We start from the raw sequence: 15,163 nt of genomic DNA on the forward strand, positions 1-15,163 counted from the left end.
TTCTCTCATCCCATCAGATGGTTAGGGTGACAGTGAAATATTGAAAGTTTATTTTTCACTTGGTCAGACTATAATAAATTTAGTTTAATTCTTTATCCAAGTGTGTGCAAACAAAGTTTGTGCTTGAAAGGCACAAACTTTGTGCACCTCCTTGCAAAGGTGGAGCAAGCTACCAACACTTCTATCTCAGTATCTTCCATAATGCAAAACACATCTCCTTGCGGATATGTATAATGTTATGCATTAAGGGAAGGGCCACTACCCAGACTAGTTTCGACCTTTATTGAGGTCTCTTCAGTGGGAGCCAGGCCCAAGTGGAGATACCAAGGCAGAAGCATTAGCAAGGTCATCTCTTCCTATAGGAGCTGCCAAACGGTGAGCCACCTGAGATAGGAGTGTTGGTAGCTTGCTCCACCTTTGCAAGGAGTTGCCCGGTGTTGTACCACTTTACCCCAGTCCTGAAGTTACTTTCAGGCACAAACTTTGTTTGCACACACTTGGATAAAGGATTAAACTAAATTTATTATGGCAGTGAGATGGTTCCAATCGCCCTGCCATGAACATGTCAAATAGCATAAAACTAAATAACAAAAAAAAGAGAGAGAGAGAGAGAGAGAGAAACATTTAGAAATTAATTAAGCTAAAAAAAAGTTTACATGACTTCAATACAGAAAACATGCAAGCAAACATACTTACAGTACTAGTAATGATGATAAAGAACGAAAGGCTCCTTCTTCAATATAAGAGATTGAATTATGATCCAGATATAAAGTTTTTAATTTATGAAGATTTTTCAATGTTTCTTTAGAGATTGCTTGTAGCTGATTATGACTCAAGTCTCTATAAATGCAAACCATATCGAAGTGATTAATCTTATCTTCATATTTAAATAATGATTAATAGTTTAATGATCAAAACTAAACAGTGCATTTGTCTCAGCAAGTACTTACAATTCTGAAAGCTCTTTGCAAGATTCCCAACCATCTTCTTCTACTTCTGATATTATGTTATGCCCAAGTGACCTAGAAGAAAAATTTAAGTTCTTATACAGCTAAACTAATAAAAACTGCACTGTAAAATATTGTTATTATAGAGTCAAGGACCAAGGTAGTCCACATATCACTCACAGTGCTTGTCAATATCTTCTCATCAATTCATTCACACTATTTTCACTCACTTCCTCCAAAGGCAAGCCATTCCAATCACATACTTCCCCTTTCTTGACTGCCTACCCTCCATAAATTAAAAAATTTCATCTACTGGTATTCTTATGACCCTTTCAGAAGCTTGCAGGTTTCTATCATATTACTTCCCTTTCTCCTATTTTCTAGTATCTGCAGCCCACAAATTTTTAATCTCTCTTCAAAATCTATGTTCCACAGTGCTGATATCATTTTTAATACTCTCCTTTGCACCCTCTCCACTGTATCTGAATAACCTTGGAAACCAGATCTGTGCATAATAATCCAAATGAGGTTGTATCAAATCCTTATAAAGAGGCAATGTCAATATTCTTTTCAGCACTACAATTATCCTCAGAGTTGTATTCACAGTCTTTGCTACGTGGCCCACGAACTTCAACTTCCTATTTACTAAAACTCCAAGATTTTTTTCTCGGTCATCCTCTCATTCAAACTAATAGTTTATAATCCAATCCCATGTCTTCCAACTTATGAAACAGCCTTCCATGCTGTATCCTATGAAAAGCTTTACCAAGTCCAAAGGTATCATGGTGTATCCATATTCCTTGTTGAACTCAACCATAGCATTATTATAAAAATATGAGCAGTCTCGTCAAACGTGACCTTCCCTAAGTAAACCCACACTGTTCGTTGCAAAGTACAAGTTCTCTGTCGACCCATTTCTACATGTAATCACTTACCACATTTTCCAAAATCTTCACCACCACTCCAGAAATACTGATAGGTCAGTATTTCTGGAGTGGTGGTGAAGTCTTGACATGACCCTTATGCAACGAGATTTTCATACAATACATTCTTTCCACTCCTGTGAAATTTTCCTTGTACTGAGACTCAAATTATACAACCAGTTCAGCTGAACATTTTTAGCATCCAGGCTGAAATCCCATCAGTTCCTACTGCTGAATTCTTATTCAGTGTATGCAAACAGCTCTAGTACCTCCTCCTCATACAACTGAGTTTCTTCATCAGTGTAGAGGCAGCACTAAGCTCTATATTGTATAAACCAGGTTGATAGCTTTTGGTAAATGGGCACTATTTTAGCTGAACAATCTCTTCTGCACTGCATACTATCTACATTCAAAGTTATTCTTTCACATTCAGGTTTTTTCTTTTACTTGCAACATAATTATAAAAAATTCTTTTGAGTTGTCAAAATTTCAGCTTGCAGACCCAGTTTCTTTTTATATTGACAGGTAGCTTTCCATACAATAGGTGCAACTCTTCTATAGCATTCCTTACACACTTCTTTGTTCGATGTTTAAGATGATTTATCATCCAGTACATTCGTCATTTCTGACGGATGTACTGGATGATGAATTGATGTAACATTAGGCATAAAGCAATGGTGCATGCTATCTTCACTATTATTCATCATCTGTATGGATCCCAATATGAAAAAAAGTAGCGCTGAACCTAATATCAAAATTGAACCATATGAAACTCAGCTGTTTACTTTATGCAGATTATATGATGCATCTAAATTAATCTGCTAGAAGTCTTCAGGATCCTTATCTACTGATATGACAAATTTAGTAGGAAAATCAGACAGACAGTCAGCTTTTACTGCAACAAACCCATAGGGAACACAAGAATGGTTTACTGTACAGAAAAATTTGCTACAGCAAGTATGTTGAACTCTAAAGCTGATAATTATGACAGACTTAGGAGTCATCTCGGAGCAGTGCCATGACTTGATAAGCTACAAAGAAGGAATGGCAGTAGTGCATGGGAAGTGATCAGAGATTGTTTGAAAGAAGTGGTATCAGAATGCATACCACCACTTTGGCTTATCAGGAGGATAAGCCAAATAGGAATTAAGTGGATGAGTAGAGATATAAAGCAAGAGTTGCAAAAAAAAGAAAACACTGCAGAGGGAATATCAAAGGTGATCAGCATACTCATGTGCAGTACAAAATGCAAGCAAGAAGAGTGATTAGTTTGGTAAGAAGGGCCAAATTATGAAAGAAAATTAGCTAAGCAAGCCAACGTAAAACCAAAAGAGTTTTTTTGTTATGTAGCAAGTAAGAGAAAAAATTACTATGGTAGGATGGCATTAAACAATGCTCATGATAGGAAGGTGACAGAGGCAAAAGAAATAGTTAAGTTGCTGCGTAATCATTTTGCAAAAGTGTATCATCCAGGTGGAGATTTTACAGTTGCTAATGCAGCTAATAATGACAGAGATGCATATTAAAATTGAGTTCAATCAAGGTGCTCAGCATATTGATAAATATCAGCTGACATGCTATCCAGTGGGACTGGATAGCATGTCAGTCGATATAGTGTGTGAATGTACAAGAGAATTGGCATTGCCTCTGATGAAGTTGTTCATCTAAGTCTCAGTTCTGGCAGGATTCCAAGGGGAGTGAAAAGCGAGTAAGATAGTTCCATTGCACATAAAGGTGGCAAACTACAGACCAATTAATATATCAGGAGTGGTTGTTAAAGTATTATAAAAGTTGATTAAATGTAAAATCCAACATTGGGTGGATAGGGATGCAATCCTCCATAGTGGATGACACAGCTTTGTAAACAGGATCATACATATGGTCAGTGAGAGGGAAAAACATGAGGCCATCAATAAGAATTTTAGATAAGTGTGGTAAACAGGGGGGGGTTCTCTTTTTTGGAGGGGAGAGGAAAATTTTTCTCTTTTGGGGGGGGGGGGGGAAGAGAGGAACTACCACTTATTTCTAAACATTTATATACTAGCAGGTATACAGTACTTGTTATCAATTTTGCATGTGTCTGTCTCTGTATATAAGAGGATGGTCTGAAAAGTTCTCAGCCTAACAATGAAAAAACAAATTTATAATTTCAAAATTATTTTTATTTTTCAACATAATCTTCCTTAAGACTAATACATTTATACCAGCACCATTATCCCATCCCTGTAGTGGTTCTCAGTAAGATCTGCAAAATACTCCTCTACAGCTGCAATTACCTCTTGATTTGAAGAAAAATGCTGACCAATGAGGAAGAGTTTTAATTTGGGGAAGAGACAGAAGTCAGAGGGTGCCAAATCTGGGGAATAGGGTGGATGTTCCAATAATTCATCCGATAGCAAATCCCTTAATTTTCCCATTGCCAAACCACCTTTGTGGGTAGATGCACTGTCCTGATGAAAGATGATTTTTTTTTTCTTCTGCAAACTGGGTCTTTTCTCACTAATTTTTTTGTCTAGTCTGGTTAAAAGATCGGAATAATATTCCCCAGTTATTGTTTTACCCTTTTCAAGATAATTAATAAACAAAATGCCTTTAGCATCCCAAAACACTGATGCCATGACCTTTCCTACTGATGGAACAGACTTTGTCTTCTTTGGTGCTGAACAACCAAAGAAGACGAACAGTGGACAACGGCTTTTGTCCACTGTTTGGCCTGATATTTGGATTCTGGTGTGTAATGGTGAATCCAAGTCTCATCCATAGTAATAAATCAACACACAAAATCAGTTTTATTCTTGTTAAAACGCTCCAAGGACTGTTCAGAGATTTTCATGTGTGTTTTTGATCTGACTGAGCAAGTGCAGCACCCATCTTGTGCAAAGCTCTTTCATTTGCAATTCTTCATGCAAAATATATCCTACATGTTCTTTTGAAATGCCTATAGTCTCAGCAATTTCACGCACTTTGGCTTGCCAGTCATCCAATAGCATATCGTACACTTGATCAATGATTTCTGGTGTTGTGACACTTTTTGGACGTCCTTCACGTGGATCATCTTCAAGGCTGGTACGGCGACATTTAAACTCGGCAGCCTATTTATTAATTGTCGAAAACGAAGGTGAAGAGTGCTCATAAACTTTTATGAACTTCAAACGAATTTCTTTTGCTGTTAAACCTTCTTTTACAAAGAATTTTATAACCACAGGATACGCAATGCTATCCATTTCAAGGGATACAGACAACACTTTTGCTTCAGACAGCTGTATAAAACAAACTACGTGATAGAATGACTTGCAATTTCACATGGATGCTAATGACAGATGTACCAACTTACAAAAAACAAAAATCGTGCCAATAGTGTTCCAATCTATGCTCGAGGCCGAGAACTTTTCAGACCCCCCCCCCCTCATATATATGTATCTTTTGAATTAATACAAAAAATTGAGACTAAAGTTAAGAACAGTGACGTTCAACATATTCAGTGGTCTTTAGTTTCCCCTAAATGAGAAGTATTTTTTTTTATAAGAGTGTAAATTATTCTGATGTTAATTATTTCATTCAGTAGTTATAGTGAAAAAAAAAATAAATAAATAAAGTGAAAATATTGAGTAAACTGTAAAAATCAACATATTTTGGCATAAGGTACTTGTTTTTTCAATACAGAATAGCTACTGAAAACAGAACAGATTAGTTTTGTTAGACAATAAAAATAATGACTGATGCAGTGGGATTCAAAAAGAACAGATAGGATGGGTAGGTAGGGATGGGGAGTCATGCTAATGACTACATAAGAATTAGCTCCAGTAAAAATCCTGAATGAGGCAATGATAAGTAATATAAGCTATAAGTTTGAGGCTCTTTGGTGTGACTAGAAGTTAACAGGACAAAATACATAGTTGGATGCTGCTATATCAAACCATGACCATCTGAAGAAAAGTGAACTGCACAGACAAACCTTACGGACACAAGAAAAGCCATCATTATGAGTGATTTCATTGGTTCGTTATCCAATTTCATTGCATATAGACTAGGGAAAGAAGAAAGCATGCAAAATGGAAAGAGAATTTATGGAGATACTGAAACAGCACCTGAGAACTTGTCTATAATATGCTTGCAGCTGGTGAAAGTGATGTTGCAATTTTAGCTTACAAGATGACACAACATGTGAGAACATAGATAAAAGATTTGGGGTGGAATATATAATAATAAACTAAGAATGCAGCTTGAAGCAGTACCCTAGCATAAGAAACTGCATAGGAGAATCAGCAGTGCAAGGAAAGTAAGGGCATCAGAAGGAAGTTACATCTGACTCCATCCCCAAGCTTAGGAAAACAAATTGCATGGGAGTCAAATGGATGAAACATTAAAACAGCTAAATAAAAAATAAAATGTTCAGAATGCAGTATACACAGAAGAGTGATAAATAGTTTAGAAGCAGTATAAAAGGCAGAACTAGAAGTTGCGCATCATAGCTGTCACTAGAAGAGTGACAGCTATGATGAGCAACATGAAATTGGAAAGTGAAAAGTTACCTGAACAAATCAAGAGAAGTCCATGAGAATTTTTTTCACTCTGTGACAAGTAAAAGAGAAAAAAATGACTATGGAAGGAAACTTTAATGAAGGAAGATTATAGGAACATGTTGAATGCACTAGAAATAGCTGACTTCACATTAGTAAACTATACATTCCACTAGATAAAAGGAGAGTAGTGACTGGGTTAGAAATATTCAATATATTACAAGAGTCTTATGCAAACACTGCCATGGTAAATAGGATATTGCCACAGATACATTCAAAAGATTAGCAATGTTGTAGATTTAGGTTGTTCAACTTGAGACTCAGCATGAGTACAATCCTAATAAGTGGAAGGAAGGCAAGACAATTCCATTATACAAACATGAGGTAAGACTAAGCAGTGAATTACAGCCCAATCAATATCTCTGGAGTGATCATTAAGGAGTTGGAGGGGCTAATTAGAATCAATATTCATAAGGCGATAGTACTCTGATCCACAGAGGACAGCATGGATCTGTTAAATGTAAGTTTGCTTTAACAATTTGCTCATGTTGTATAATAGAGTAGCTGCAAGTTGGATAAAGAGGAATGAATATACCATAATACCTCTGGATTTTACCAATGCATTTGACAGGATTTCACGTGAAAAGCTGTTTTATACAAACTCAAAGGAATGAGTATGCAAAATAGACGACTTTGGACATGGACAGATGATGGTTGACTGACAGGTATCAGAAAGTGATCTATGGCAGTTCCAAGTCTAAGAGAAGGAGGCCCACCAGTGCTATAACACAGGATTCTGTAATTGGAATAGTGTTGTTTAACTTTTATATTAATTATAGAGGGCAATATTACTTATTTGCTTATGATGATGATGATTCAAAGTTAGGGGGGGGGGAGTGACAAGGGATATAGCTTATACAGAATTTTTGCAGACTGATTTGAACAGATTTTGGACTGAGGACACTGCAAGTAGAGTATTATAAAGTGATCAATGATGGTGGAAAGCAGGAGTAATAGTGGACATGGCAGTGGCGTAGCTAGAGCTTTTGCCGCCCCTCTCAATACACACCAAAAATATTACAAAAAGTCAAGATGACGTAGGGAAAGAAATTAAAACACTATGTTTATGTTTATTTTAGTTGTAAGTACAGTTGTTAAAAACTAATTATTAATTAAGTAATGAAATTACTAAGTTAACATATGTAGAAGAATCGTCGAAAAATAAAATTGGGCCTCACGTGAAAAGTGCCAACCGGGACCGCCCCCCTAGCTACACCACTGGGACAGAGAGTTGAAGTTTAAGGGCTGCACTGCTAAAGTGGGTAAGTGGTAAGTTACATCAGATAGCTGCAATGTTCAAAAGAACCCGAAGTAGAAATAAGAAAGTTATTTACCCATTTTACAAGGCTTTAACAAGACCACATCTTGACTAGTGTTTTCAGATGTGGTCAACTGTGTCCTGTGGAGTGTAGAGATAGTTAAAAAGATCTGGTGAAGAGTTAACCAATATGATAGATCCAGTGAAGAGTTAACTAACATAAGTTGAAGAAATAGAAAGAGGAAAGGAGATTTAGATCGTAGAGAAATTTAAACGTTCAGTATGAAACTACCCTACTTATTCGAGGTTTGAAGTGGCTTAAAAAGTTCCGTGTTTGGTCTCTAAAGCAGGGTTTCCTATAGCATTATTCACCTACACTACTAATGTACCTTTTGTGGGATTCATATAAATTAATAAAAAATTAAAAAAACAACAGAAATATACAGGTAGGTAAGGGATTTTCACAATAAATACATGTATTACAAAATGCTACAAAGTATTATTATTTTCTTGGCCTCTATGGAATCACAATACTAATTGTGGGAGGTCAACACTAGTCAGTATAATGTCTATCGTACCACTTCTTAAACTCATCCACTGTTTGCACTTTCACCATCTTCTCAGGTAATTCATTCCATGTTCACACCACTATCCATGCAAAAAACTTACCTCGCACTCTTTTACTCACTACTTCCTTTTGCAACTTTCAGGGATAGCCCCTTATCCTTGTTTCTTCTCTTCCTTCTCCATATGAAAAATCTCCCCAGTGTTAATCCAATAATAACCCTTCAACAGCTTAAATGTCTCAATCATATCCTCTCCCTTTTGTCTTCTATCCACCAAACTTTGCAGTCTACATGTCCTCAGTCTATCATTATAGCCAACATTATACAGTCCTGATATCTTTTTTTTTTTGCTATCTTTGATGGAACCTTATCCTCTTATGAAATGTTACATTTTGTATCTACCTATGTGGAAAAAAGTGTCTAGACACCAGTGCTGTTCACACAATACTGCATTTATTGAAAATCAATAAGAAGTTGGCCCACATTTGGCCACAATTACATTGTACACTTTCAATGAGATGCTGGTAACCAGATGCAGGAGGAAGTTGGATATGTTGTTCTAACCTGAATCCAACATTCAAGTTCATCCAAAGGGGGATGAGGTCAGGGCTTTGAGATGGCCACTGCAAATTCTGTACACCCATGTCCTCAAACCATGTCAAAATGGAAAATGCTTTATGGTATGGTGCATTGTCATGCTGAAACAAGAATGGCCCATCTTCATAAAATTGGTCAAGAGTAGGCAGTGCAGTGTTGTCTAGAATGTCCCAGTACTTTGTGGTGTTCATGTTTCCATCCACAACCACCAATAGTCTGAGTTCATACCATGAGACACATCCCCCAGACTATAACACTATCCTATCCCAATGGCTTTTTAACAGGCCTTTAAGGCCTACAACCTTCCAAGCATGCTTGGATTTTGTAACCAAAGTACGAGGATAGGATGGTCACCCCTATGCCTGTAAGTATTCCTGGCTGTATCCCTGTGTTTTCACGGGGCTGGTTTGTCTGCTTACGGGATGAAAAACCCCAGGTAAACTGGCGGAAAAAACCCTGCTGTCCACGTCCAAGACCGGCTAACTTGGCTATGGCTGAGGAAGATCCTTAAGCTCCTCACGTCGGCGACGGGAATCAAACCTAGGATACTCCTTCCCTAGGCATGTGGTTGCGAAGCGCAAAGCCACTAGGCTAACCGTGCATTTTTTTCACAGACTATAACACTGCCACCACTAAATGTAACAGTTGGTATGACACATGCTGGCCAATGGCATTTAACTGGCATATGCCACATCCAGCAATGACCATTGGATTTAAAAACAGAGTAGTGTGATTTGTCACTCCATACCATTCATTTCTACTAGTCTAGGTCCATCAATGATGTTCTTTGCACCAGGCAAGTCATTACTTACTCGCATTCATGAGTTATTAATGGCTTGTATGCAGCAGCTTGACCATGGAAATTTAACTTGTGCAGTTCTGTCTTCATGCACCCCCCCCCCCGTTGATGCCTGCAATTCCTTGGTGATGATTTGTGCAGAGGAATGCACAAATATGTGCATTCCTCTGCAAATGATTACCAAAGAAATTCCTCTGCACAATTTCCCCAAATGATGGAAAGTGGCAAGATAGCATGGAGCTCTCTTGCCACTTTCCATCAATTTTGTGGCCTTTCTGAACATTTCTTGGTAGTCGTAAGTCCCTCATACTTCCATTTACTAATAACATCTGGAACAGTTGACTATGGGTGTTGCAATTTTTCTGCAATCGCATGCACAGACAGGTTACTGATATGGCACCCTATAATAACATCTCGTTGAAAGTCAGTACTGTACAATGTCTCAGGAACTCACCTGTGGTTTTAAAGGAATTCCAGTGCATGTGATCTATTGCAATGTTATATTTTTGTTGGGGAATGGGGTGTCTGGACACTTTTTTCCACATAGTGTATAAGATATAAATAACATTTTGCAACTCAAAATGGAGAAATCGGGATCATCCCTGGAAAACAATTCCTTTGATAAGTCCTTGGACTGCCCTCATTGCACATCGTTGAAAGTCAGTAAGCTCAACACGTGCCACCATGTCTCATGAGCAGATGATATACAGTACTGTACAATGTCTCAGGAGCTCACCTGTGGTTTTAAAGGAATTCCAGTGCATGTGATCTATTGTAATGTTCCATTTCTGTTGGGGAATGGGATGTCTGGACACTTTTTTCCACATAGTGTATAAGATATAAGTAACATTTTGCAACTAAGAATGGAAAAATCAGGGTCATCCCTGCAAAACAATTCCTTTGATAAGTCCTTGGACTGCCCGGAGGAGCATGCAGAATAACAAGAATAAAATTTAGCTATAATGAAAATTTAGTAAATTATAACCATTAATAAACATTACTTACAATTGCTGCAATGATTCCAAACCATACAGCCAACCTTTGGTTATTCTGCTAATGTTATTATGGTCTAAATGTCTGTAGAAAATATAAAATAAAGAAATTAACATAAAAATATAATAATTTGAAAACAAAAGATCTATAAATACTAAAAAGCAACACAATTATTATTATTACCAGAGCATCTATGCATATTTACAAGCCCATTGTGGGAAGTCCACATTAACCATTATTCACACAAGTAATGACACAGTCAAGCTTCATTGATTATATCATTGTTGATAACAATATCCTCATGCTGGTTCAGATTACAAGAGTATACAGAGGATTTGAAACTGGAAGTGACCATCACTTACTTTTAAGTAGGATAAAAATGAATATCACAGAAAAGAACAGTATGTAAAAAAACTTTAAAAAAAAATTAAAGTTGAGCAGCTTTTTACAGGTAAACTGTAGACCCAACTATACAAATATATTTATTATTGAGGAAAAAATGAAACAGTTTTAAAACAAGAACCAAACATTGGAGTCTCTGTAGCAAACTCTGAAAAAACAATGATTGATTCAGCTGGGGAGATATGTGGTGAATTGTCTGCAAGGATAGAAAAAAAAAACACCATGGTGGACACAAGATGTTAAGAAAGCAGTCCTGCACAAGAAGAAAGCATACCAAAAGTTCCTAGCAAGTAAGTTGACAGATGCCCTAAAGAAGACACAGAAAATGTAAGAAAGCAAAGATATGTGTAAAAGTAGCTAAACAAATGTCATGAGAAGAAATTGGTAAGAATACAGAAAATAAATATCAGGAAGAAATATCAAAAAAAAAAAAAAAAGAGTCATATATTAAATGATACTAAGCAAGGCTATATATCAAAGAATTTGAAACTTACAATATTTGAATATTTCTGGGTCCCCAAAATGCTCCATCCAGGAGGAAAGTTATACCACTGGAACGTAATTTTAACACTTCAAGAGATTCCAAGCCATGAAAACTAAGCCCTTCTATCTGGCGAAGCCTGTTCCTGTTTAGTTCACTGAAATTTAAATTTCACATTGTAAAAACTATGTATAAATTTTAGAATATTACTCTTCCTGCAATTAGTAAGCAATCTCCATAGTCAGTCAATTAATTCAGCATTAAAATTCTACATGGTAGATATTTAAAACATTTTTCCCCCATATACATGATTTAAACTGATAAGCTAATCCATCATAAATAAAAGAAAATCATCATAAATGCACAAAAATAGTATAAGCCTCTTTTTTTTTTTTACTTTTATTCACAAAGTTGAGATTAAAATAATAAACTTAAACTAAAGTTGAATGTGTAAATTATGTGTGTATATACATAATTAGTAGATAATTGTGTATTATAATAGTTGTGTATATACAACTAATTTGTAGATAGTTGTATATACACAACTATCTACAAATAATTGTCTGGACACCCCCTGTTATTTGAAGTTATGGAAAGATTAGCAAAACAAGTATTCTCTGCCAGGTTGGCAGGAAAAAGACCCACAGGAAGACCAAGATATAGGTGGATTAATACAGCAGAAAGTGTCTTAGAAGACAGAAATACAAGATCTGATAATGTTGGAGTCTTGACAGGTAACAGATTGATTTGGAGGAAAATTGTAGATAAGAAGTTAGTGATGATATAAGTTTTTCATGTAGTACTAATATATGCTGCACCCCTTGAGGGTACATGTCATGAATTTAATGATGATGAATTTTTACTTTTCAGCTCTTGCTTAATGATGTTACTTATCCATTTAACTTCCATGGATTTATCCTTCTGACCAGTATGATATTGCTTCCCTCACGACATCCTTCCTTTGCAGTTCTTTATGCTACTGCACTGTTTCAAGATGCCCCTGAAGTTTGTCATTATCACTGGCTCTTCCACACATACCTCTTCTTAATTGGCCATCACATTTGGCCATCTTCAAAGTTTAAGATCCTTGTCCCAGTCAGAGGCAAAGTGGCTACAGTTAAACTACCATTAAACTCCATCTTCATTATATGATGTTTCATGTAATTATGTCTTCAATAGCTGAATAACTTCTGTTTCCTTCCAGCTACGTGTTCTTTCCTCTTTTCCATCTTCCCCGATAATAAATAATCATCCTAGCATTCACTGAGTTATTCTGCTATATAACATCTTTTGCACAACCTAGCATATAGTAGCAAATAACTATACATTTTGTCATCTTGATCTTTCACCCAGATAGTTTGAAATGCATTGCCACATATAACCCTACCTTCCACTGAACTTGTACTCTTCTTGATTGCAATCTGGCTAGAACCAGCAATACTCTCCCACCTACATATCTATAATGTTTGTGCTATCCTTAAAATACAATATCCCATACATTCTATCCTTATATCATTCTCCATCAACCAAGTCTTGCTAATGTTGAGAATTTTTTGGCAAGTCAAACCAATGCCGAAAAACCTCACTGTAATTCTTGAGACATCACTACAGGTAGGTTCAGCATATGCTGCTCTGAGAAAAACCATTGACTCATCATATGAGTCAATGCTTTTCCTCAAATTTTTCCATTCAGTCTCTAGAGTTGTTCAACTAATACTTTTTGACACTGTAATAGACATTTTAATTCTCCCTGGGATACTTCTTATCCCACTCAACACTAGGTCTTTGGTGGTCATTTCCTAGTTCAAATCTCTTATACATTCTTGTATCATGAAAAAATCTAAAGACATTACTATCAAAAAATAACATAACTGACAAGACCTCTTAAAGCAATGACTAGTCCGTGTCTCAAGCAGAAATCAAGCAGGTATGAGCCATTATTGTTGCCTCTATTTGGGATTCATTTCCTACTCTGCTGTTTAGATTTCCAAAAAAATAAACTTCCTTGTTCTTAATATCAGCTGTTGTCCCTAATATCCCCCAAAATTATTCTACTACTTCTTATGTGTCTATAATGCTTCCTTATTTGTGTCTAGTTTGTGGGACCATAGACACAAACAGTCTCTAATTTCCCATTTTTGAAAGATCATTCTATACTTCAAACTGGCTCAATTCAAGCTGTTATTCATGTTTAGTATTGAATATTGTATCTGCTTTTCCCACTTATCCTCAATTCCTGATTCTTTGTGTCTTAATAAATTATCTTACAGTTATTTAGTACGATCTCACATGTTTTGGTCTTTTCTTGGTAATATCAGTTGTTAACAAGGTATTTCTTTAAATGCTCCTCCAGCTTCAGTTCTTTTCAGTGATGCTGCTTAAAGTTATGGTGTCTATTTTCAATGTTCCGGTAAATGATTTTCATTGTTCATTCTGATTCCCTGAAGAACATAACACATACCTTGTATAGCCAAATGATTCCTTAGCCTACATGATATTTAGCTATTATTATTATTATTATTTGACACCTCCGGGAAGTCCAAAGACTCATCGGGGGAGAGCACCTGCTCTATAACTCTGTCTCAACCACCCAATCCACCAACTGACAGCAACTACACCAACGCCATCTACCACCAACCACCAGTATTTCCACAGACAAACACAAACATCCATGCCCACAGCGGGATTCGAACCCACAGCCTTTTGGCTGGAGAGCAGATACGCTAACCACTCGGCCAGCCAGGCTGGCTATACAAGCCATGTATTGTGTATGATGTACTATTATAACTTATATGTAATTTTATTCAAAAGAATATAAATCTGGTCAACTAAGCCCCAAACTGACAATGCTTGAATACAACTTATTAAATAAAACAACTTAGGCATTACAAATGTAAATTTTTTCCAATATGCATGCACACATACAATGCCCAGAGATCTCATGTTCATTCATAAATATATGGTCATCCTCAGAGCTGGATTTAAGATTGTTGTGGCCCTTAGCTATAACTTTTAAGAGGTCTCCTCTGCTTAATAAATTTTAGGTTAACTATACTAAGGAAGACACACTCATTTAGACATTTAATATAAGGCTCTAAGATGTAGCTTGTCGCTTATACATAAATCCAGCCCTGGTCATCTAAGATAAATAGTCATCTTGAAAACAAGATGGAATTATTAAAGTTATGATATAGCTTAACAATTCCTTCTATTATGTAATGAATATAACATACAGAAAAAATATTAGAAATAAATAAAACTATACTACAAATAAATATTAAAACAAATTAATACTGATTTAATATTAATTTGCATTTCATATGAATAAATTAATTAAAAAATAACTTGACTTACAGGTATTTTAATGAATGTAGTTGCCGAAAGAGATCTTTAGGGATGTGGGATAAACGATTCTTATTTAGTTTCAAGGATTCAAGAACAGTTAAATTATCTAATGCTCCTTTTTCTAGGCTGACAATTCGGTTGTTACTAAGGGAACTAGGAGAGAAAAAAAATCTGAGTATTCAAGTGCATATTAAGTATATAAAAAAATAACAGTTAAGACAAATTATATACTGGAATCTACTACTTTAATATATGACCAGATTGTTTCAAAG

General features: G+C 36.0%; 1 protein-coding gene across 1 annotated transcript in view; it reads right to left on the bottom strand.

The window, feature by feature from the left end:
* Positions 1-15,163, bottom strand: part of LOC150108437 (uncharacterized) — a 189,245-nt gene that overhangs the window by 51,752 nt on the left and 122,330 nt on the right. Inside the window, exons 6-10 of the mRNA XM_090390779.1 lie at positions 14,901-15,044; positions 11,560-11,703; positions 10,676-10,747; positions 951-1,022; positions 697-840 (exon numbers count right to left, since the gene is read on the bottom strand). Of these exons, the coding sequence (XP_090246905.1) occupies positions 697-840; positions 951-1,022; positions 10,676-10,747; positions 11,560-11,703; positions 14,901-15,044 (576 nt within the window). The remainder of the gene's footprint in view (positions 1-696; positions 841-950; positions 1,023-10,675; positions 10,748-11,559; positions 11,704-14,900; positions 15,045-15,163) is intronic.

The sequence above is a fragment of the Typopeltis vanoorti genome, chromosome 3 (assembly GCF_054136105.1).
Source record: "Typopeltis vanoorti isolate ZY-2024b chromosome 3, IOZ_Tvanoo_1.0, whole genome shotgun sequence".
Classification (NCBI taxonomy): Eukaryota; Metazoa; Arthropoda; class Arachnida; order Uropygi; family Thelyphonidae; genus Typopeltis; species Typopeltis vanoorti.